Here is a 23922-nt window from a genome sequence, read left to right as displayed (position 1 = left end):
AGAAAAGAAGAGGCTAGGGTTTTGGGTGTTCTTGAGCTCTAAGCTTTTTGAGTTTGAAAGCTTGAGAGAGAGAGAAAAAGAGAGCAAGAAGAAGGAGGATTCGGCCAAAGCATAGGCCGGCCAGCACACCAGGCCGGCCTAGCTTTGGCCGGCCGAGCTGCTGCTCGGGCTGCAACACGAGCAACAACTCGGGGGTGCTTCAGCAGCAGCAGCAGCAAGTACCGGCTCGGGCCAAAGGCGATCAAGACGGACAGCAGCAGCTCCGGCGCTAACAACACGAGTTTGGCCGAACTTGGAGCTGCTCGGGATAGCTCACATAACACGGGCTGTAGCTCCTCATGCACGGGACGCACTTTGCCGGCACGCGACAACTTGGGACAAGCTAGGGACGGCCGCAACAGTAGCTTACTTGGCCGGAATCTCCATGTCTTTTGGCCGAACCATAGCTTCTTCTTTGGCCAGAACTTTCTAGGGTTTCCGACCACCTTTTTGGCCGGAAACTTTAGGGCTTTTGTTCCCCTCATCCTTGGCTAGATCCCCATGTGGTTTGGTTTGATTTTAGTTGAAGATTGCTAGAGAGAGAAAGCTAGGGTTTAGCTTTAATGGAGTTTGTGTAAAAATGAAGAAGATGATGATGGTCGCTAAGGGGAACCCAGAATTTGCCAAGGGGAGATTGGCTGCACCTTAAAGACTCATATTGTCCGACGATCTTAGCCTCGAATCACATCGAAAAAGGGGTATTCTCTCATCATCTTCTTTCCATTTCTTATTCAATCACCATGTTTAGCTAACTTTAGTGTGTCGATTATATGAGATGAAATGTGATGAATTCGTGATTGTGTTTAATATGATTTGATGTTTTGATGTTTTGATTATAAATCGATGTTCATTTATTTCGATTATCGTTTAGATCGTATTTTCATGTGTCTTGTCAAGCACTTCGCATAGTTAATAAACGAAACGAAGTATTCGATATCGATTGTAGTCTAAGTCATAATTTCATGTGTGTTGTCATGCACTTCACATATTATGCGACTAGACAACACTTTCGTTGACTCGGTGTTAACCGATTATGACGTTTGTTTGACTAAGTATGATCTCCGTATACGTAGTGCTTATGGACATCACCTTAGGAGTCGAATATCGATTATACTTTGGAACATTAGATCGAACCACACATAGTTATAGATTTATCATTATGGATTCCCGGACATCGACACCTCTCTCGCTTATTTGTTGCCCGAATCGAGTCTTACCGTCTCCCGACTCTTGTTCCTCCGACTCTTCTCTCGAATCTCTCTCGCCCGTTTTACTTATATTGTTTAGTTAGTTTTGCTTGTGTTTCTTGGTTTGTTACTCATTCAATCTAAACCCCCTATTTATCTTATTTCCTTTCCTTTTTAACCTAAGTTAGTATTTGACATCTAAATCGAGGGATAGGACCCTTCGTTATCCAAACTACCAACTTATCATTGGATCGACTCCGGTTTTACCGATTACTACTTGATACCTCCGCTTGGGTGTGCAACCTTTTCGGGTGCATCACAAGCTGGACTCCGAGACAGAGCTGGAATGCGGAAGCTAGGCTTATGTCGGTGATTAGTGTTTATCTGTGTATAATGTTGGTTGTAGAGCGTCGGGGAGGCGGTGTGATTAGGGTTTAGTGGCTATATAAACTAAACCCTAAGGAGATATCAGTAGCACAATCTCACAAATCTCTTGTGTAAACTTGTTTGCTTATCATAGTGGAAATCATCGCGCCGTTGTCGTCGTGGAGTAGGTCTCACCGACCGAACCACGTAAATCTCTGTGTTCTGTTCTTGATTGTTCTTTACTATTCCTATTGCTTGTCTTGGATTACTCGTGTTGTTCACATTAACCTCGATTTCTATAACAGTATTCAGCTTCATTGTTTGTTGCCTTGAATGCGCATCAAATAACACGTTGTATTAAGTCTCCTTCTGGAGAAGTCAGAGTTATTCCCAATCCCACGCCATTTATGTTACTTGAGCCATCTACTGATAGGTTCCATTTTTGTTGGCTCTAGTCGGTTAAGCATAACAATTTTTTTCTGCCTGCACGGATATGTTAGGTGAAAAGTCAACAAGGAAATCAGCTAGTACCTGCGACTTGATGGCGTTCCTTGGTTGGTATGAGATGTCATACTCACTTAACTCTACTGGCCATTTGGTAAGGCGTCCGGAGAGTTCTGGTTTATGGAGAATGTTCTTCAGCGGGAATTCTGTAACAACTACCATTGAGTGACATTGGAAGTAAGGTGTGAGCTTACGAGCAGCGTGGACCAGTGCAAGTGTAAAGCTTCTCTAACTGGCTATAACGCGTTTCTGCGTCTAGAAGTGACTTGCTCACATGGTATACTGGAAGTTGTTTTTTATCTTCCTCTCGTGCTAGCACGGCGCTTACTGTCGTCTCTGCAACAGCCAAGTAAACATAAAGTTTCTCACCTTCTTTCGGCTTTGAGAGTAAAGGTTGTGTAGACAGGTGCACTTTCAATTGTTGAAGTGCTTCTTCACATGCTGGAGACCATTCAAATTTCATCGACTTGCGCAAAGTAGTGAAGAAAAGGTAGAACTTTTCAGAAGATTTTGATATAAATCTGCTAAGTGCAGCAACCCTTCCTGCTAGCTTCTGCACGTATTTTATGCAAGTAGGAGATGGTATGTTCATGACTGCTTGTATTTGTTCTGGATTGGCTTCGATTCCTCTTTGGGTCACCATGTAACCTAAGAACTTTCTTGAGGAAACACCAAACGAACATTTAGTAGGATTAAGTTTCATGTTGTACCTTTTGAGGACGTCGAAGGCCTGGCGAAGGTGATCCAAATGTTGTTCAGCCTCCAAAGACTTAACTAACATGTCGTCAATATATACATCCATGGTATCACCTAGTATTTCAGCAAACATTCTGTTGACAAGTCTCTGGTAAGTGGCTCCTGCGTTTTTTAACCCAAAGGGCACCACCTTATAGCAGAAGATGCCACGTTCTGTCACAAAGGCCATCTTCTCTTGATCTTCAGGATGCATCAAGATTTGGTTGTATACGGAGAAGGCGTCCATAAAACTCAAAAGTTCATGGCTAGAGGTAGCGTCGACCAACATGTCAATATGTGGTAATGGAAAAGAATGTTTCGGACACGCCTTGTTGAGGTCGATGAAATCGATGCAGACTCTCCACTCACCGTTCTTCTTTTTTACCACCACTACATTAGCGAGCCAGTCAGGATAGTTGACTTCGCGTACTGACCCGATGTCGATCAGCTTCTGAACTTCTTCATTGATAACTTTGTTTCTGTCTAGAGCAAACTTCTTCCTTTTTTGCTTGACAGGAGAGAAACTTGGGTCGACCTGTAATTTGTGAACTATGATTTGAGGATCAATACCTGTCATGTCAGCATGTGACCATGCGAAGCAGTCATAGTGATTGGCTACAAATTCCACCAGCTTTTCTCGAAGTGTGGGATTTATCCTTGAGTCAACTTGTACTTTATGATCTAGTAGTTCTGGGTGAATTTGAACTTCATCCAACTCCTCCATAGTCAGTTTGTCTGGATCACTGTGGGGTAGTCGTTATGTCTGTAATTGCTATAAGGGAGCTTTAGGTGTCTTTAAGGTGTTCTTGTAGCAGTTCTGTGACGTGCTCTGTTTACCTCTGACCTCACGTACTCCCCACGGAGTAGGAAACCTTATGACCTGGTGAAAGGTTGACGGGACTGCTCTCATGTGGTGGATCCAAGGTCTCCCGAGAATTATGTTGTAGGCAGAAAGACTATCAACTACCACAAAAGTTGTACTTAGGTTGTTTCCTCCTGTAAAAACGGGTAAGGAGAGTTCGCCGAACGTGTACTTTTGCTCGCCACTGAAGCCAATGAGAATGGTAGGTCGGCGACAGATACTCGTTTCCTCAAGTCCCATTCCTCGCAATACATGTAAAAACAAAACGTTAGTAGATAACCCATTATCAACAAGTATTCTTTTAACAAGAACATTAAAAATAGTAAGTGGGATAACGAGAGCGTCCTGATGACGGTTGACGAGCCCTGATGCTTCACTGTCTGGGAAGCTAAGAACTTGATTAGTGAAGACAGGTGAAGATGTTTTAGATGAGTGAGCATCTGGATTGGCTGCTACACGTGCGCTTCTTTTGGCGGCTGAATGGCTGACTTCGCTTACTTCTGATCCTCCTGTGATAACCAAAAATGTCTTCGTTGGAATTGGTTGCTTGGGTTCTTTTTTATGAACATCTCGTTGGGCCATAATGTTCTTCCCTTTATTTGTCAGTAGGTGAGTAAGGTGACCTCTCTTCAGTAGTTCTACTACTTCTAGCCGAAGGGCTATACAATCAGCGGTCGTGTGTCCATGATCAGCGTGGAATTCACACCACTTGGTATTGTCTCTCTTGTCACTAGGAATTTTTGTCTTTGCGGGCCATCTGACTATATTGCCCATTCCTGTCATTATAGCAACTACTTCGACCGGTTCAATGTTGAGATTGTATTCTGGAATCTTTGAGCGAACAAGCGTCTGAGTTCTTTTACTTGGTCGTCCAAAAGAGGTGTATAGGGGTCTCTTATTATCCCGGGGCAAAGGTTCTCTAGACGTTTGATACGGTTCTGCATGTCAACGGTCGTTTATCCTGTCAGAGTGTCTAGAGCGCTTGTCTCTATTTCTATCTTCACATGAGTATGACCTATTCCGGTGGGCTTCATCTTCTTCCCAACGAATCTCCACCCATTCTCTTGCTAACATGTCATCCATAGTGGTGCAATTAAATTTGTAAGTTCTTTGTAAAGCTCTCCATCTGGTAAGAGACCTTTTCCGAAAGCGTCTACAGCAGTTTCCTGGTTACAGTAAGGAATGAATACCTTCTCTCTGTTAAATCTACCCACATAGTCTCGTAGTGGTTCTCTTCTTCGTTGGTGAACCCGATACAAGTCACCAAAAAGTTTTTCTAACTTTTTGCTGCTGGCGAACTGTTCGACGAAGGTGTCTATTAGTTGAGCAAATGGTGCAATTGAATTATTTTGGAGGTTCATGTACCACTGTAAGGCAGGACCGGTCAGACTGGACCCAAAACTTTTGCACATCCACGCTTCACGCTGATCTCTGGGAATAGCTGCTGTGAACATTCTCTACTTGTAGGATGTGATGTGATCATCTGAGTCAGAACTACCGTCATACATCTTCATGTGAGGAAAGGAGAATTTCTTTGGAGTCTCCACTAGTGCAATATCGTCTACAAAGGGGGAGTCGACGTAGTTATAGAGAAGGCTCTTCTTGAAAGGAGTAGGCATTCCTGGAATACGTGTAATCAACTCTTCCATTTCCGCCAACTTTTTCGCTATTAGCTGTTCTAGAGGAGTAGCTGTAAATGTAAACGGAAGCGAATCAGTAGACGCATTAACCTGAGTTGATACATTTGTCGTGGGATACATATTAAGTAAAGTATATGGGAGAGAAGAGTAAATGGGGCAGTTGTTGGAAGAGCTTGATGCGTGTGTGGGAAGACACGTAATGGCGTGATAGGAGTAGTGTCAGGAATCGAAGTTGGTCCTCCAACTGTTACAGGAATTTCTTGACTAGAAGGGCCTGCTCCTCATGTACTTGCAGAAGATGGTCTAGCATCTGTGGAGGTGCGAATTCTGGAACCCCTTGGAGTCGTCATAGAAAGTTTGGTGCTCTGACCAGTTAATTCTTTTCTTCTAACGCCTTGACACGTTCAGCGTTCTCACGCATTTGGGCATTAAGTACAGTAAGTTGAGCAGAAATGTCGAGTGAAGCAGATGTCATGTTCTCTTCCATTTGGTTGATAATCTCCGTTGTTAGTTGCTTCGACCCCACGGTGGGCGCCAAATTGTAGACGGTGAGAAGTCTACAGGTCGGAAGTAAGAAGGTCAAAAGCGGAAACGTCTTCTGGAATTCAAAACGTCGAGTTCTTGATTGATGGACACCAACATCGTGTGGAAGAAACCTGCAAAAGAAGGTGAACAGACACGAACAAACCAATGAAGACTTGGGGGGACACCAGGATGGTGCCTGCCAAGGGCCCTCCGACGGTCAAGTCAGCAAAGTATTACAATGAATAATAAACGAAATGCATAAGGACGTAACCGTTGACGTGTAATCGGAGAGTGGTTAGGCTCGTAAAATTGCCGGAGCTCTTGACTACGGGGCTGAAGTGATCACAAGTGTGAGAGTAGATGTTACCAGCAGCGTCGAGCAAGAAAGAATCTATAACACCCTCGAAGCGTCTAGTAGTGTCGACGATCAGAGCAAGATGAATGTGTCAAGTAAAGGAGATAAAGCGTTTAAGAACCAGGTAACTCGTATACCAACGTCTCAAGAACAATCAAAGAACAGAGAGCGAGTGGAGAAGAAGAAGTCGTGTTGCTTTGTTCTGCTTTCGATGATTTGTGAAGTGGAAGTGATCCTCTTTATATAGGTGCGAGGAATGATCCGTTGGGAGGAGTAGAGGCTGACCTTTACGGAATAAATTTGTGGCAAGATACCTAGGATGTGGTGACGCGTACACGAGATGTACATGCACAACGGTTGTGCATGCGCTCTGGTAATTACTCTGAGTGTGCATGTACATAGTCTTATATTTATGTGAGGCGTGACCATGTTATGCATGTCATCCATGGGGGGGGGGGGGGGGGTAATTGTCTCTGGAGTTACATTGACCAAGTCTGAGATCTATGTCATTATGGGCATATGTGACATGTAGAGGATCTCTTCGTTAAGTGATCTTTTACACGTGGTTCGTGGAGATCTAGAAGTGTCAAGCGCAAGATGTGTGGAGATTCGGGCGTGTGGAGTTTTGTGCACGTGGAAATTCTTTGCACGTGGTTGGGCTTGACACGAGTTTTAGGGTCTAGTCGACGATGGCCCATTAAGAAACTTCTGGGCTGGGCCCGAGAGTGTTGCGCTGGTCTTGACGTCTTAATGGGCACTCTAGCGCTGAGGGCCTTGGTGTGGGTTTTGGTCAACATAGAAACCCTAAATCGATTTGTTTCAAAATAAGTTGGGGAGAAAAGCATACCTTTCGGAAGTGGTTCAATTTTGAAGTCCTAAGTCGATTAGTCCATAACCCCAAATTGAAACCCTAAGTTGTTCTTTAACCACAATCTGAGCTTGGAGTATGTTTTCAGAAGGTAAAACCTATAAAATCAAAAAATATTTTTCTGAAGGTATACCTGATATGTTAGGTTAACAAAATAGAAGAAGATAACAAACCCAAATTGAAAATGTAAACAAAATGAAACACTAACCTCAATAAGAACAACCTGCTGGTCTGAATTTTTTTATGAGGGTGGGGAGACAACAGTCAATTTTGAAAGCTCCGAGAGTGATTTCCATCTTCATCTCCATCAGTGGTCTTGGTCAAGAGGAAGTGAAGATGAGAAGATGAAATTAGTAGAAGAAGTGATTGTTGGGAATTACATGTCCCTAAGACTACCCTAATCATCTAAGTAGTGTTTGTAGCGGAATCTCAAACATCTAATGTTTAACACTAAGTTATCTAGGATCACATACATGAACCAACAATGAATTAGAAGGGAAGAAGAATACCTTATTCTCTTTCCCACGAACTAATTTACGACCAGTATTCGGAAGATAAAGAGCTTTAAGTGTAGCTCCTCTACTTGAGACACCGAATGTATAACCTGACCTCCCTCCTTTCAGTCAGCTAGGTCCTTCTTGAAGGTTGAGATGAAGAACACCTTCTTCTAGACTTGATAGGTAGAATGGGAACCTTTTCTCTAAAATCTTATTCTAAGAAAATTCCACACCTTTTCTGAACTCTAAGTTGGTCCTTATATATGCATTACCTTAGTAGAGTTTTACTCAAATGAGGAATCCTAAAAGTCCCTTCAGAAAAGATAAGCATCAGTTAGAGTTTTATCTAACTGGGATTCTCTATTCAGATCAAATCCTAATTAGGGTTTCCCCTTGATGTGGCCGGCCACACAAGACCTTTATGGGCTTGGTTTTGGCCGGCCCACTTCACTCTTTTGGCCCGCCAGGGATCTCCCTAGTTGGCCCAAATAGTGGGTTTTGCTCCTTTTCGGGTTTCCCTTTCGAGCCCAATTCTTTTCTATCTTTTAAGCACTATCAGAGTGGATCATATCCATCTTTATGCTAGTTCCATCAGTCTATTCTCGTTGTTCAAGTTACCATTCTTATGTGTAACCCGTTGTAGGATCCGGTCTATGTTAGTCGCGGATAACCGAAGTGATCCAACAATTGTAAGCGGCTTCTAGATAAGCATTACGACTCCTAATTGAACCAGATTAATTGATCTTCCAAATAAGGTCATCATTATCCTATGAGCCAAATCGTACGCATTGCCATCTTGGTCGGAGGACATTCCTTCGGAAGGATATACCTTCAGACCTTAAGGACATATATCCTTCAGTCTCCCACTTATACTTAGAACAAGTGCAATGCTCGATTCCCATATCTTTTCATATCTCATTTGATGCGTCTTACTTATCAGACTTTCTTGATCGGGAGGACAAACTGTCAAAACAAATAATTAAATCTTAAATTTATTTGAGCACGACCATGCATTTCAGTTGTCACTCCTCAAGTGGCTTAGAGATACTTTATCCTAACTTTCGTTAGGAAGACATATTCCATTCTTGTACTCCCACCCAGCTTCATGTCTAACCTGTTTCACCTGACCTCCGTTTTTATAACCTCATTTTACAGCGCGGCGTTTGACGGGACCAAGGCTCGACATTCCTTACATAAGATGAGTGAATACTCATATTTTGAGGAATCTCTCTAATTTGTTAAATGAGAGTCATGACGTTCATATCTTCAACTTCTGAAGCACTCTCACTTGGTAGGTTTCTACTGTATCTGTTAGAAGTGACTCGAATATGGATTGATATCGAACCCGGTATAACCTACCGAAGCTTGGACCCATTAGCAGAGCTGATTACTGAGACAGAGCTGGTATGCGAAGCAGTGCTCTGAGGCAAAGCTGGACTCCGAGACAGAGCTGGAATGCGAAGCTAGGTTTATGTCGGTGATTAGTGTTTATTCGTGTACAATGTCGGTTGTAGAGAGAGAGTCAGTGAGGCGGTGGGTTTAGGGTTTAGTGGCTATATAAACTAAACCCTAAGGAGATATCAGTAAGACACAATCTCACGAATCTCTTGTGTAAACTTGTTTGCTTATCATAGTGGAAATCATCGCGTCGTTGTCGCCGTGGTGTAGGTCTCACCAACCGAACCACGTAAATCTCTGTGTTCTGTTCTTGATTGTTCTTTAATATTCCTATTGCTTGTCTTGGATTACTCGTATTGTTCACATTAAACCCCGATTGGGCACAACAAACTGGTATCAGAGCTTTACGTGGAGAGAGAGAGAAATTTATTTCTCTAACGGAACAGAGTTCGAGAGTCGTCTTATTGAGATGATGTCACAATTTACGACTCAAACGGAGCAGGAGATTGAGTCTTTAAGACATCAGGTAAAGATGCTTAAGTCACAGTTATTCGCCGATGAGGAAGGGGTTTCACCACCCCAAACTCAGGAGGGTACTAGGTACGATGACGAGGTTAATAAGTCTAACCCTAGTACTAAGTTAAATACCGATGAATTTACTGATAATACCTTAGAGCCTGAACGGTCTGATGACCTTGTTGTCTCTTTTCCTCCACCCGTGTCGTCACACCATGATAGGACTACATTAGACGTTGATGTTCAGGATGATGGCTCTACGAGCAAGTTTGGGGATGACACGATTTTGAACTTTCCGACATTTGATACTTGTAAGGAGTCAGTCTTAGATAAAAAGCTAGGAAGCACTACAAAAATGAAAGTTACTGCCGACGGAGAAAGATTGTCGTTAACATAGGAATTACCGTCGGCAGTAATTTGTGCCGTCGGAACAAGGGCATCGGCTTTAAAGGGGTAGGCAATATTACTGTCGACGACTCTGCCGAACGGCATAAAGGATGTCGGTCTCGATATTACCGACGGGATCATAACTTCTCCCTACCGTCGGCGTAATCTATGTGGATTCGTAACTAATTTTTATTGCCAACGGTGTTTCCCTTATTCTGCCGACGCCTTATAGTTGCCCTTATTCTGCCGACGCCTCTTAGCCGTCGCTATCAATTTTGTCGACGACAGTTTTACCGTCGGCAATAGTCTTCTTAACTGTTTTTAAAAATCGATTTTCGTCACCCGTTGCTGCAGTATGTGATCCATAAACTGCAGCAACATAATGAACAATTACTTGATAAACATAAATTGAAAACAAATTCATAACAAATTAACCTAAAGTAAATTTATAAAGTTCAACTATTCGTAAATTACATAAAACCGTCAACCTAAAGGTAAATGTATGAAGTTCAACTATTTATAAACTAGATATAATCAACATAAAAATCATTCATAAAGCGTTCATATTAACAAAACTCCGTTCTTCAAAATTTATACTCTTCGTCATTGATTTCAATCCCTACAAAGAAAAAGAAACAACACATATCTTAGTATCGAATGGCTTAAAATTGAATTTGATTCCAAGTCAATAGAATAATTAAGAACGTAACTGTAGCTATTTGACAAATCCAAAGAGAGAAACAATAAGAGTTTTAAGTACAGAAATCTAGAATACACCATTTCAGAGAAACAACTTCAAGTTCCGTCTTTTCGGGATTTATCGACCCAAAAAGTGTATATAAGTTGGTTGTATATCATCGGATAATGCTAAGTGTACGCTTATATCATTTTAAAACTGAAGAGGTCAAGGTTCGCAATGAAGCTCTTCATTTGCAAACAACAGAGGCTGCCGGTTGCGTCTCAGTTGAATTCAAAAGACAATGAAACTTGTATACTGATTTACATATCTACAATACTTATAGCACTTTCAAAATAAACACAGATGAAGGAAGTAAAATACAACAATTAAGAGACTTGGTCGGACTCTCGTCCATGCTTTTTCTAAGGCGCAGTCTCTTGAGATCTAGGCTTCTTAACTCAATTATCTTGCTAGATTAGGAGTAATTGGTTCTGGAAAGGAAAGAGGATAGTTGATTTAGATCTATCAAATTTGTAGCACAAAACTCAAATGACATATTCATGGTCAATTGCTTATAGAATTTTACTACTTACAAGGAGCATTGGAGTTCAAAAAATGATATACGAAAGAAACATTAAGACAAATTCAAGTTATTGTTATCGGTCCTTAACAAAAGATCGACGTAAATTCAGTGTAGGTAAGTTGGTTGTATATAGCTAAATATTTTTATTAGCATACTCTAAAAAATACGAAAGAATCATCTCTGCTATATTGTTTTAAGAAATCTAAATTTTGAACCTAAGAGATAGAAGAATCCAATAACTCTGGTCCCGTCTATGATTTTGTTAGCATCTATTTACTTGGAGTTTATTATTTAATACCATCATTACAAATGCTAGTTAACTGCTTGGATAACAAACTAGTGCACTCTCATGGGTCATCTCGTTGTTCATCCACGATGTACACACATCACCATAAAATACATAAAATAGACAGATTACGAGTACGGGTACACGAAGGAGTCAATATCTATTATATAAAACGCAAAGTTTTGTGCTGACTGGAACAAGCCAAAGAAAAATCTAGCCGTTTGTTCAGTTTGACAATAAATCTTGACGGTTAGATCTCTTACCTCCCTAATAAAAACATAATTTGTTCACCCACCCATTATCACGGTTATCCGTTTTATATATCTCTAAATCATGACCATCTGATTCACCATCTTCAAATATCAACCCTAACCTATCTTACCCTCACAAACCACTCATACAACCTCCTTTAAATGTCCTCTACTAAATGGTCATTATATATAATAAATGTCGTTGACATTTTTATATAACTTCTATTCTCTCTGAAAAAACTGAAAAGTTCAAAAAAGTTCTATGATTTTTAGAGTTAATGATGATTTTAGTATACCCTTTATACTCAGAAATACCAAAAGGTTCCATGATTTTTGGATTATGAGAAATTGGGTCAAACATATGTATAATGGTGACGCCAAGCCTTAATCCAACAAATGGTACTAAAAATATCTTTTCTACTACTTTCAGTATCCTTCAAAGTTTTCACTCAATTAAACACTAAAATGAAATTCAAAATAAAAATCTGTACTAAGTAAATGACTGGAGGCACAAACACAGAAAAATCTTTCCAGCTGAAAAAAAATGATTTTTCATGAACTACTAAGTCGAAGAGTCAAAGAAATGAACGAAAAAAGGGAAGAAAGAAACCCCTTTTTGATAAACTAACTATACACAACAACAACAACAAACAAACAAAAGAAAAAAAAAAGAAGGGGAAGTAGATGCTTCCAAGTGAGTCGCTATGTTTAGTCCATAGTAGCAAGAGAAGGCTCACACGCACCAAATACAGTCTCAAAAACAAATTTCATCAATTGGCCTACCCACACTCATATATCCTCACAATTTCAGACAACAAAATGACATGCATTTTCAATCTTCAAAGTGTACGAAAGAAAAAAGAAAAACATAACTTGAAAAAACAAGCACCCATATCATCTTCTACATGCCCCATGAAAATCATTGCAAGATTAACACCTACTTTTATTTGACAAGTGAAGATTTCATGAAGGCTGAACTAAACAAATGAAGTAAAAAAACAAACACTAGTGTGAGTATTTGACAAGTAAATAGGCAATAATGAGTAGAAAACAAGGTAAGCTACTCTTTTGAAGATAAAGTTGCAAACTTTATAATAATCCATGTTAATTTCGTTATGGGATTTGAAGATCATATCAATCTCATCCAGTACAACAACTTCACTAATAAGAACCCTAATTTTTTCTCAACTAAACAATTATTTTTCCATCTAAATCAAACAAGTAACAACAGTTTTTTCTGAAATAACCATAACCAATTTGACAGATGATGAAATCTCAAATTTTGGATTCCTATGAAGGATCTAATAAAACAATATCATCATTTAACCAGGTAATGTATTTCCCAGAGTAAGATTAAATAGGAGAATCAAAATAAACCCTTGTGGTTATTGTCCAGATTGGGTTTCTTGGTTGTACTAGTATCAATTCCAAGAAAGAGAAATTACTTAATAAGAAATTAGTAAACAGAAGGTATGTGTATCCATATATTATATAACCCTAACCAGATTGAGCCAGAAAACTAAGATAATTGATAAATACAAGTGCTGAGTTAGAATGGAGGAACCCTAGCTGTATCTTTAAATACCATTCTAATGGTTAGAAAATGTTTACTGTTATATTAGAAATGGTATGAAAGATGAGAGAGAGAGAGGGGAGAACCTGAGTTTCGAGTTCTTCTAATGGAGAGAAACAACAGCAGAGATGACGCTGACCCTTCTTCGTCTTCTTCTAATGGAGTACTGAGAAAGAGGAACAACTTCAAAGAATTTCGATGATGGTAAATGAGTTGATAATGGAGTTGATAAATTAAGCCTTCATACCTTGTGTTTAATGAAGAATCGCCATTACTGGTTAGCTAGGGCATAAAAGGGGAAAAGAAAGATTCGTGAGTAGTGAAGGAAGAAGGAAGGGAGGTTAACGGGCTAGGGCATGAAATGGGTATGGGCCGACGGCCTTTAAAAAAAATCCGTAGGCAAAGAGTTTCGCGGAAAATATTTCCGTCAAACCATTTCCACCGCCGACGGTGAGAAAACTCTTTTCCTTCGGCAAATGAATTTCCAGAACTTTTTCCCACCATCATGGGAAATTTTCCCACCATGGCGAAAATTCGCGCCATTTATTTACCGGCCGTTCCAAGTAACACCGTCGCCAAAGTCCTACCACCGACGGTTTCTTAGGTCGTCGGTCGTGCCGTCGGTGAAAGGAATCGAATGGAGGCCACCGTGGTGTTAGGTGCGACAGTTTTATTAGACAACCGTCGACAATGATCACCTATGCCGACGGGTTTTTGATTTATTAGTCGGTTATAGACTTATGGTCGTCGTTATTTTTATATGTCATCGGCACAGGCCGTCGCCAATAAGCCGCATTTTTGTAGTGAAGGCATGATATTATGAATGACTGCGAGGTCGCAGATGTCTTTGAGGACATTGATGATGTTAGAGACATGTTGGATAGTTTGTCAGACTGTTTACCTAAGGAAACCATGGACCTTGACTCAGTTGTTGATCCCTTTTGAGACACTTCAGACGTCTCCTCGAGAACGTCTATGGAGATAGTGGATATTTTATCCACTAAGCTTGCAGATGACTTTTTACCTTCGACTGATATATTGGCCCTTCACAGTTATGTCGATCATTTTGATAACTTTCTAGTCGTTGGTCCTAGTGTTTATAAGTACTTAGTGGACCGTGCATCCACTAAGTTTGGGGATTGCCCTTCTTCTCTGATAGTCTCACATGCACTATCGGCAATTCACAAAAATGTGAGACTATCGTTTACTAAAATCTTTGTATTTTGGGTGGACCCACAGATGTTTCGACTATTGGTTTACAGTTACTCACATATCCGTAATCCAGTAGGTATAATTCTTTCTATTTTGTCGAGTCATCTGTTTTGTCTAGCTGAAGACGTTAAACTTAGCGCTTTCTGGGAGGCAAACCATGCATAGGGCTTCTGAATATGGTAATATATTTCCCTCATCTTGTTATTTTTGTATAGTTTTCAGAACATTGAGGATAATGTTCGGATTAAGTTTGGGGATAGGGGATTGAAATTTTTGTCCTTATTTCAAAATTTCAAAAGGGTTTTAAAATTTTTAAAATTTTTTAATTTTTGGATTGAAAAGGTAAGTCTAGTTGTTTTTGTTTGTTAATAGTTATAGAGTCTAGTTTGTCTTACTATACTTTTGCTAAAGGTATTTCCACGAATTTCAAGTCTTGAAGTTGTTTGTGCACTAGCCATGTGAGTGTTAGATAGGTGAAGAGTAGACTTTTCTGAGAGAACTTAATTGATCATTAACGGAGACTTAACCTATATGAGATTCTGAGTTTTTTTTTTTGTTTTGACTGATCTCTTCTGAGCTAATTATGAGTAGAATGAAGAGCTATTCAACCTCGCAATATTGAAAAAAGAACTCATTTCATCTCTTGAGTTCAAATTTTACAACCACATCATTATTTAGAACCCTCAGAATAAGGCATGAAGCAAAATGAAAAGAATTTTACCCAAGGAAAGAGTAGTAAGAAGAAAGTGATTTTTGTAATATGAGTCCTATAAAAAAAAGTATTTAAAAAAAAGAAGAAAAAAAGATAAATAGAAAAAAGAAAAAAAAAAGTGTTTGTTCAGTCGTTTGTTTGAGTGTTTATCCTTCGAAGAAATTCTTGAAGATTTGAAGACGTCAGGTTCTCAGGAGTTCTAGTTCATCCTTAGTGTCTATCGACCTCTAGGAAGCATTGTTAGATAGTTGATCAGGTGAGAAGAGTTGGTAAGCTTCCCCATTCCGTATTAGTGGTTGTTTCCTTTCTATGAGATCGGTCGTTTGAAGAAAACTTTAGTCCTTTTATAATGTGTTGAGTTTTCTTTCATGCTCATACTCGCACATTGAGTGAACCATTTTTAAGTGACTTGATTTTTGAGTGTATGCCATGAGGCAGTAGTCGAGGCGAAATGTGTTGAGAAGGTAATCAAGATTTTGTCTTTCAGAACCGAAATGATACTCATATTGCCTGGTCACGTGCACTGCGGGTTTTGATAACTAGTGAAGGGATTTTTAGCATTTGTATGGTCTGGTCAACTTTGATTTCATTTCTATTAGCTTTCAAAAGTTTATACCGGATAAACATTTTTCAGTCCATGTAAGATTTGGACCCTTAGGGATTTTGAAATACTGAATTTTGTGGGTATATTCACTGCAAACCCTCACAAGACAAAGCTCGACCTCTAGGGCAACCTAGAGGTTTAACGGCTTGTTGCACGTGCTAAGTGCCATCGTGATTCCCTACGAAAGTGGTGAATTGGATTTGGTTTTATTTTTCTGTTTTGCTCTAAGACTAGCAAATTCTAAGTTTGGGGATAATTGATGAGTCATGAGAATGCCTCATCTGAATCTCTTAATTTGGGCTAGTTAGTCTATTTCGAGCAGTTACTCTGATGAATTATGTGTTTTTCTTTCTCATGCGTCTTTTGTAGAGTTTAGTGCGAAAAGAAGATAAAAACGGACACAAGAGGGGCATTTTGGTCATTTATTGATTATGTGAATTTTGGCAAATGTTGATGGTCGGATGGATAATAGTGTCCGAGGCGAACTCGTGGGCGAAAACGGTGTCCGGACGAGCAAGATAGACTAGGTCAAAGTTTTGGTCAAAGTCAGTGGACTAAAATAGAGCGAACCCGTCCTGAGACACGTGGCGCGCAATAGTGAAGGAAATCAGACGGTATAGATCATGCGAGGGATATCTTCGGTCAGTTGTGGGTGCATTTTGGGATATCTAGAAGCTAATGATCCCATACAAACTAGCGCAAGATTCCCCGTGCAACCGACCGTGACTTGTTAAGATCGAGACGGTTGTGATAATTTCCTCTCACATAGCTTCGTCTGAAGAGGCATGACGCACTCGTTTCTGTAGTCCTGCGAAGTACAGTAACAGTTCGCCCTCCGTTTCACACGCAACAGCCAGCAACCATGTTTCCAAATTTTGTGCGATTCCCTCCTTCTATTTTCAAACGAAAATAGCTTATTCTATAGAGAGAGAAAGAACCGAGAGAGAAACCAGTGGAGAGGGAAAGAGAAATTTATTTCTTTAAACAGGAACATTGGAGAAAGAAATCGGGATAGAGAGGAAACATTAGATTGATTGATAGAATGATGGCCAAAGAAGATAAGAGAAGCTCAAAGATATTCTTGAGAGATGATGCGGTTGATTCTTTTAGACATAAAATCTTAGAAAGAGGATCGGCTGATTGAAGAAGATAATCAATTTAGAGAGAGTGGTATTAAGTTTTGGAAAGATCACAGAGGGACAGTTGGTTCGGCTATGGAATTCTTCTCTTGTTTTCTCTTTAGGAAACAGAGTATATACAGATATGAAAACTTCACAAAGAAGAGAATGGATAGAGGAGGAAGAAATAATTCCTACAAAGAGAGAGAATCGGTCATTGGAGTATAAAAAGGAACAGAGCTTCATCAAGAGGATATCCCATCATTGGTGGAAGGAAGCAACTCATTTTAGGTTTCATATCTGCTCTGTTTTCCTTCTTCTTCTTGGTACATTAATGCAAGATTAGAGAGAGAAGAGAAGAAAACAGAGTGGAGAGAGAGAGATTTATAAAAAGAAAACAGGGAGATTTTCTGTTCTTGATCATCTTATTGTCTTCATCATTTAGGAATTCATCATGTATCCTTTTCTTTGTGACAGAGAAAAAGAGAGTGAGAAATAAAGAAACAGAGAGAGAAAGAGAGAGAAGTTTGTGTAGAGAGAGATATTTTAAATTAGAAAACTTTACTTTTCATTGTCTTCTTCTTTTTCTTTGTTATTTCATGAGAAGAGAGAGAGAGAAAGAATAATCAAAAACAGAGAGAGAAAAAAAGAAGTGGAGAAGAAGATCATGTTTGGAATAAGATTACTGCTGGAAAATCATTTTCCCACACTGCTGGAAAATTATTCTCCTTAAGGGAGTGTTTGGCTACCACACAGAAACTCAACAAGAAAAGTTTAGTTGTCTTCCCTTTTCCTCTATTTTTCTTCATATTTATTTTAATCTCGTATTATGATTAGCTAACCATCTAATCTAGGGCTAGGATGAAACCCATTTTTGAGCTTTTAGAGACACATTTTTGTGTGATAAATTCTCTAAACTGCGTTTTAACGTTTAAGTTGTTTAATTTGTTTAATATGTAATCTTTTCATTATCTATGCTTTTGGATTTGATGCATCATGCTTAGGTTAGATCCTTTGATGGTGTATACTTATTAATTGATAGATAATAGTTTAAAGATATATTTTTCGAAACAAACAAATACTCGGTTATGGTTTAACGGTTTTAAGCGAAAACATCTTACGGAATTAAGATAGTTCCTTATCTGAAATTCTGAGATAAAAAAAAGAAAGGAGAATTACTTAGTTAGTTATTTGTTCTAAAGTGTGATTTTATGTGGTGGATTCCTAAACCCTAGACTTCTCCCCATTGATTCGTTTACTTATTTGTTTTAGTATTTTGTTATTTTATCACCAAAATCAAATCAATTTTAAAAGAAAACCCCGCTACTTCCAAGTTTCAGAATAGGTTTCACTTAGTCCCTGAGGATCGACCCGGTTTTGCCGGAATTATTACTTGACGCCCGTATACTGGCGGGTGTAGACGTTTTAGGGTAACCTTTTAGGCCCATCAGTGTCAGTGTTAGAGAAAGAGGGATATCACCTATTAATAAAAAACCGACGTTGTTCTTTATATAAAGGTGAAGTGCTTTATACTAGTGCTAAGTTATACAACGGTCTCTGTATGAAAAATATTGAGAACGAAGTCTTTAACATAGAAACCGAAATGCTACGATCAGATGATTCAAATCCAAGTTACCTTTGGCATTGTCGTTTGGGTCACATTAATATGACAAGCATGAAGAAGCTTCATAAGCATGGAATTCTAGGATCGTATGACTTAGCATCATACGACACGTGCGAATCATGTTTAATGGGTAAAATGACAACGTCTTCCGTTAAAGGAAAAGGAGACCAAGCCAAAGAACCTTTGTAACTATACATACGGATGTGTGTGGACCGATGAGTATTCTCGCGAGAGGTAACTTTTGACTACTTCATCACGGATGACTTCACTCGTTACATATACTTGATGAAGCATAAATCCGAATCGTTTGAGATGTTCGAACAATTTTAGAACGAAGTAGAGAATCAACTTGGCAAGAAAATAAAAGCCATCCGATCCGATCTGGGTGGTGAATATTTGAGTCAAGAATTTGATGTTCATCTTAGGAGTTGTGGAATAGTATCTCAACTCACTCCGCTTGGAACAGCCCAGATGAATGGTGTTTCCGAAAGGAGAACTCGCACCTTACTAGACATGGTTCGATCTATAATGAGTTTAGCCAATCTTCCAAATACGTTCTGGGGATATGCTCTGGAAACGGCTGCTTTCACACTTAACCGAGCTCCGTCAAAAGCTGTAGAAAAAACGCCATATGAGTTATGGTTTAGAAAGGTTCCAAAGTTGTCTTTTCTCAAAGTCTGGGGATGTGAAGTTTATGTAAAACGTTTACAAGGAGATAAACTCGCACCCAAGACAGACAAATGTCTCTTCGTGGGCTATCCGAAAGAGACAACGGGTTACTACTTCTACCACGAATCAGAGAACAAAGTATTTGTTGCTCGTAATGATGTCTTCCTTGAAAAGGAATTTATTTCCAAGAAGACAAGTGGGAGAAATGTAGATATCGAAAAATTCGATATGAGCAACAAACAAACAAGGATATCAAAAAGTTTAGCGGATCATTTTCATCCACAAGAAATGGAAGAGGATAATGAGGTCGAGTTAGAGGAACTTATGCAACCTCCTGCACAAGTCAAATCTAATTCGCATAAGACATCTCAAGTAGTTGAGAATACTCTAAAAGTTGCTCAAGCCCCTCGTAGGTCTCAAAGGCTTAAGGAGTTATCTCAGAAAACAGACGTCCTACTGTTAGAAGATAAAGAGCCGAGCTATGACGAGCCCCGACTCTGAAAAATGGCTGAAGGCCATGAGATCGGAAATGGATTCCATGTCAGAAAATCAAGTATGGGACTTGGTTGATTTTCCCGATGGAGCGAAACCAATCGGTTGCAAATGGGTCTTCAAACTAAAAACTGACAAGGGTGGGAACGTTAGTGTTTTCAAAGCTAGACTTGTGGCAAAAGGATACAAACAGATTCATGGTATAGACTATGATAAAACCTTTTCCCCTGTCGCGATGCTTAAATCCATTCAGATCATTTAGCAATTGCAGCTCATTATGATTATGAGATTTGGCAAATGGATGTCAAAACCGCCTTCCTGAACGAAAATTGGAAGAGGATGTGTACATGACACAACCTGAAGGTTTTGTAGATTCCAATAATGCTGGAAAAGTTTGCAAGCTTAAAAGATCCATTTATGGATTGAAGCAAGCAAGCAGGAGTTGGAATCTTCGATTCGACGGGGCAATCAAAGAATTTGGTTTCCTTTAGAATACAAAAGAGTCTTGTGTTTACAAGAAGGTTAGTGAGAGCAACCTAGTTTTATTGTCCTTTATGTCGAAGACATATTAATCATAGGAAACGACATTCCAATGCTGGAATCAGTCAAGGACTGGCTTCGGAAGTGCTTTTCCATGAAGAATGTAGGGGAGGCAGAATACATATTGGGCATCAAGATCTTCAGAGATAGATCGAGGAGGATGATTGGACTCAGTCAAGAAACTTATATAGATAAGATTCTTCACAGGTTCAAAATGGAAGACTCTAAAAGAGGATTCCTTCCCATGTCACATGGCATCGCGCTAAGCAAGAATCATTGTCCTAAGAGTCCTGATGAGCTAGCATACATGAAAGATATTCTGATGGGCCTAGAAAGTTTCCTAAATAGGTCTACACCCGCAAGTGCACGGGTGTCAAGTTGTAATAATTTCCGGTAAGACCGGTTCGTTCCTCAGAGACTAAGTGAAACCTATTCTAAGACTTGGAAGTAAGACGGTTTTGAAAATAGTTTTGGTGATAAAATAATAAAGAACAAAATAATAAAACAAATAATGATACAAGGAACTCAAATGGGGGGAGATGACCTAGGGTGTCTGGAATCCACCAAATAACTCACTCTTAAACACACGAAATCAACTGACTAATTCTCTCGTTTTATAACTCAGAATTTCGGATAATGAACTATCCTAATTCCGGGAGATGTTTTCGATAAAATCGGTTTTTTAACTCATGAAATTGTAATTGTCTTATTTAAAAAATGAATTTCTAAACTACTATCTATCAATCAATAAGTATGTATCGTCAAAGGATTTAACCTAAGCACGATACATCAAACCTAAAAGCATAGATAGTGAAAAGATAATCGACTTGACAAATTAAAACAATTTAAACATTAAATCATATTCAAAGAATTAACCAAATAACTCGTGTTTCTAAAAGCTCGAATATGGTTTCATCATCAACCCTAGATTGAGAGAGTTAGCTATTCATGAAATTAAATTAATAAGTATGAAGAATTAAGAGAAAAGAGGAAAAAAGATTTAACTTTTCTTGCTGATTTTCTCTGTTGCAGCCAAACACGCCCCTAAGGAAAATAATTTACTCGTCTTCTCGGAAGTATTTTCTCTCTGGGAAAACTATTTTCCAACAGATTTTCCAAGCAAACAGAGTCTTCTTCTCCAACATAAAATCACTCTTTCTTACTGTTTCTCTCTCTTAATCTTCCTTCCTGTTTTTCAACTCAAGAGAACTAATACAAAAATAAATGGAGAAGAAAATTATATTCGAATAAAACATATAAACCAATCATCATTCTCTCTACAGTTTTTGTTCTCTCTCACTCTCTGAATTTCTGAGTACAATAATCTCTCTTTCTCACTCTCTGTTTTGTTAATTTCTTATTCTCACTAAAAGAAATACAGAAGAAGGAGAAGCTAGATGATGACCTCTCCCTAATCTCTCTCTCTAATATTCGGGTCTTTGTTGAGCTGAGAGATGGTTTGATCCCCCCAAAACCGAGATGATCATTTCCCCTCTGTTTCTCCTCCTTTATTCGGTTTTCTTTCTTTGTTAAGTTTTTAGAGAGAGAAAATATCTTCTCTCTCTAAAAACAGTAACTTCTTCTCCTCATTTTTCTTTCCATTCTTCTCTTCTTTTCTTTCCTCTTTCTAATCATCTCAGTCTCTCACTGAAAATCAGAGAAGATTTCCATCTCAGTCGAATGTTTGATTGCTCTCGGTTTTAACCAAGAGCTTTCTTCTTTCTCTCACTAAACTTTCTCTTTAGTTGAGCTTCCGGTTATCTTCTATCTCAATCGAATCTCTCTCGAGATTTCTTTCTATAAATCTCGAATCCGCAGCTCTCTTACCATATCCATCTCTCTCGGTTCAGTCGTTTTCCCTCTCTCCCTCTTTTAAATTTCTTTCCTAACAGTTTGAAAAAGACGAGAGAGAAGGAAGAGAGAAAATAGGAAAGAATCTTGGACGAGCTGCTACGTGGGCATTCACCGTGCATCGCGGGTCAATCTAAGAAGTTGCAACGCACCTCACAGATCACGCCTTGTGTATGGAGTCAACTTTGACTGTCCGATTTTCTTTGATGTGCATGGGAGTACTGTGGTATCCTGCTTCGTTTTACATGGGATCAGAACCTGAATCTAATCCCGAAAACGTCCCGCCGGTGCGTACCCGTCTACTGAAAATTTCAAATGAACGTTTGGTCTTTTGACACGTGTCCGTCTCTGTCCCGCTGGTCAACACTACTTGCATTAAACTTTGACCCATCCTAGTTTCTTCATCCGGACTCCGTTTTGACTCCCGTTTTCGCCGTTGGATTCGTTTTGAACTCTACTTTCATCTGAGTATTAAAGTCGACCAGGATTAGCATAACCAACAAATGACCAAAATGCCCCTCAATTGTGTCGTTCTTCCAATTTTAGCAATTTTTCGCACCGAACTCCGTAAAAGATACCTGAAAAAGAGAAACAAGTAATTCATGAGAGTAACAACTCGAAATAGACTGACTAGCCCAGATTAAGAGATTCAAATGAGGCATCTTCATGACTCATCATATTCCTTATGCTTCGGTAATAGGATCAATCATGTACGCCATGATCTTCACTCGCCCAGACGTCTCATATGCCTTGAGGATGTGCAGCCGTTGCCAATCGAATCCAGGTGAAGTGCACTAGACCGCTACCAAGAATATTCTAAAGTACCTGAGAAGGACTAAGGATCACTTCCTGGTATATGACGGAGAAGATACACTCAAGGTTGTAGGCCATGTGGATGCAAGCTTTCAAACAGATAGAGACGACTTCAAATCGCAGCCCAGTTACGTCTTCTGTCTGAATGGAGGAGTATTGAGTTGGAAGAGTTCCAAGCAGATCACTCTTGCAGACTCTACCACTAAAGCAAAATACCTAGCGGCTTCGGAAGCAACAAAGGAAGGTGTTTGGATTAAGAAGTTCGTAATAGAACTTGGTATCGTACCTGGCATAGAAGAGGGAATAACTCTTTATTTGTGACAATAATGGAGCAATCACCCAAGCCAAGGAACCCAGAGCACACCAGAAGTCCAAACATATCCAAAGGAAGTACCACGTGATTAGGAAAATCCCAGAGAGAAAAGATGTGGTCATTTGCAAGGTTCATACGGATGACAATGTCGCAGATCCGTTAACTAAACCGTTACCTCAGCCCAAACACAACTCACACATGAGGGGCATCGGTATAAAGTGCATTGGGGAATGGCAACAAATGTTATTTGGATTCATAAAGAAGTTTATGTACCTAATTACTTACATTCGATTAATCAAATCAAATGAATTTTATTTTGTCCTTAAAATCTGGTTTAGTATTTTAAGTGACACCCCATCGATAAAGAATCATTCTGAGTAGGCTTGTCAGATACGTGATCTGATGAATGAAACCTTACTAAGTGAATTTGGAGTTATTCATTATCAATTCCCTAGTCCAGGCCATTACATGGACAACAATGACTCATGCAGACTAGCTCGGGAGGTCGATGAGATAGCGCAGTTTCATGGCCTATAGGAATAGTGTATTCGATTCGACTACGTGGGTGTGTAACAGGATTATACGATGGATAACCGTCAATATGAGAAGTACATCAAGAATGATGAAACGACAAAACACTTCTCATAAAGACAAGATTGGAGAGATTCCTCAAAACATGAGTGTCGCTCATCTTCTGAAAGGAATGTCCGACTTTGGTTCCGT

General features: G+C 39.5%; 1 protein-coding gene and 1 long non-coding RNA gene across 2 annotated transcripts; both read right to left on the bottom strand.

The window, feature by feature from the left end:
• Positions 1-3603: 3603 nt before the first annotated feature.
• LOC147557407 (uncharacterized) lies at positions 3604-4476 on the bottom strand. Its single transcript, XM_086658849.1, has one exon. It carries the CDS (start codon positions 4474-4476, stop codon positions 3604-3606), a length of 873 nt encoding a protein of 290 aa, XP_086514975.1.
• A 5833-nt stretch (positions 4477-10309) lies between these two features.
• Positions 10310-13609, bottom strand: LOC147557406 (uncharacterized). The gene is made up of 3 exons (XR_015235220.1): positions 13499-13609; positions 13338-13417; positions 10310-10498 (listed from the first exon to the last, which is right to left on the bottom strand). It is a non-coding gene; the product is annotated as an uncharacterized LOC147557406 (long non-coding RNA).
• Positions 13610-23922: the final 10313 nt, after the last annotated feature.

This window comes from Eschscholzia californica, unplaced genomic scaffold, assembly GCF_041429995.1.
Source record: "Eschscholzia californica isolate CP2 unplaced genomic scaffold, dmEscCali1.0.p SCAF_2, whole genome shotgun sequence".
In the NCBI taxonomy this organism is placed as follows: Eukaryota; Viridiplantae; Streptophyta; class Magnoliopsida; order Ranunculales; family Papaveraceae; genus Eschscholzia; species Eschscholzia californica.
Note: the sequence above shows the minus strand (reverse complement) of the source record. Positions and strands in the feature narration are given on the sequence as shown.

Excerpts from the sequence above, each read along its gene's own strand:
- LOC147557407 (XM_086658849.1), bottom strand. The coding sequence starts at position 4,476 with ATGACAGGAATGGGCAATATAGTCAGATGGCCCGCAAAGACAAAAATT.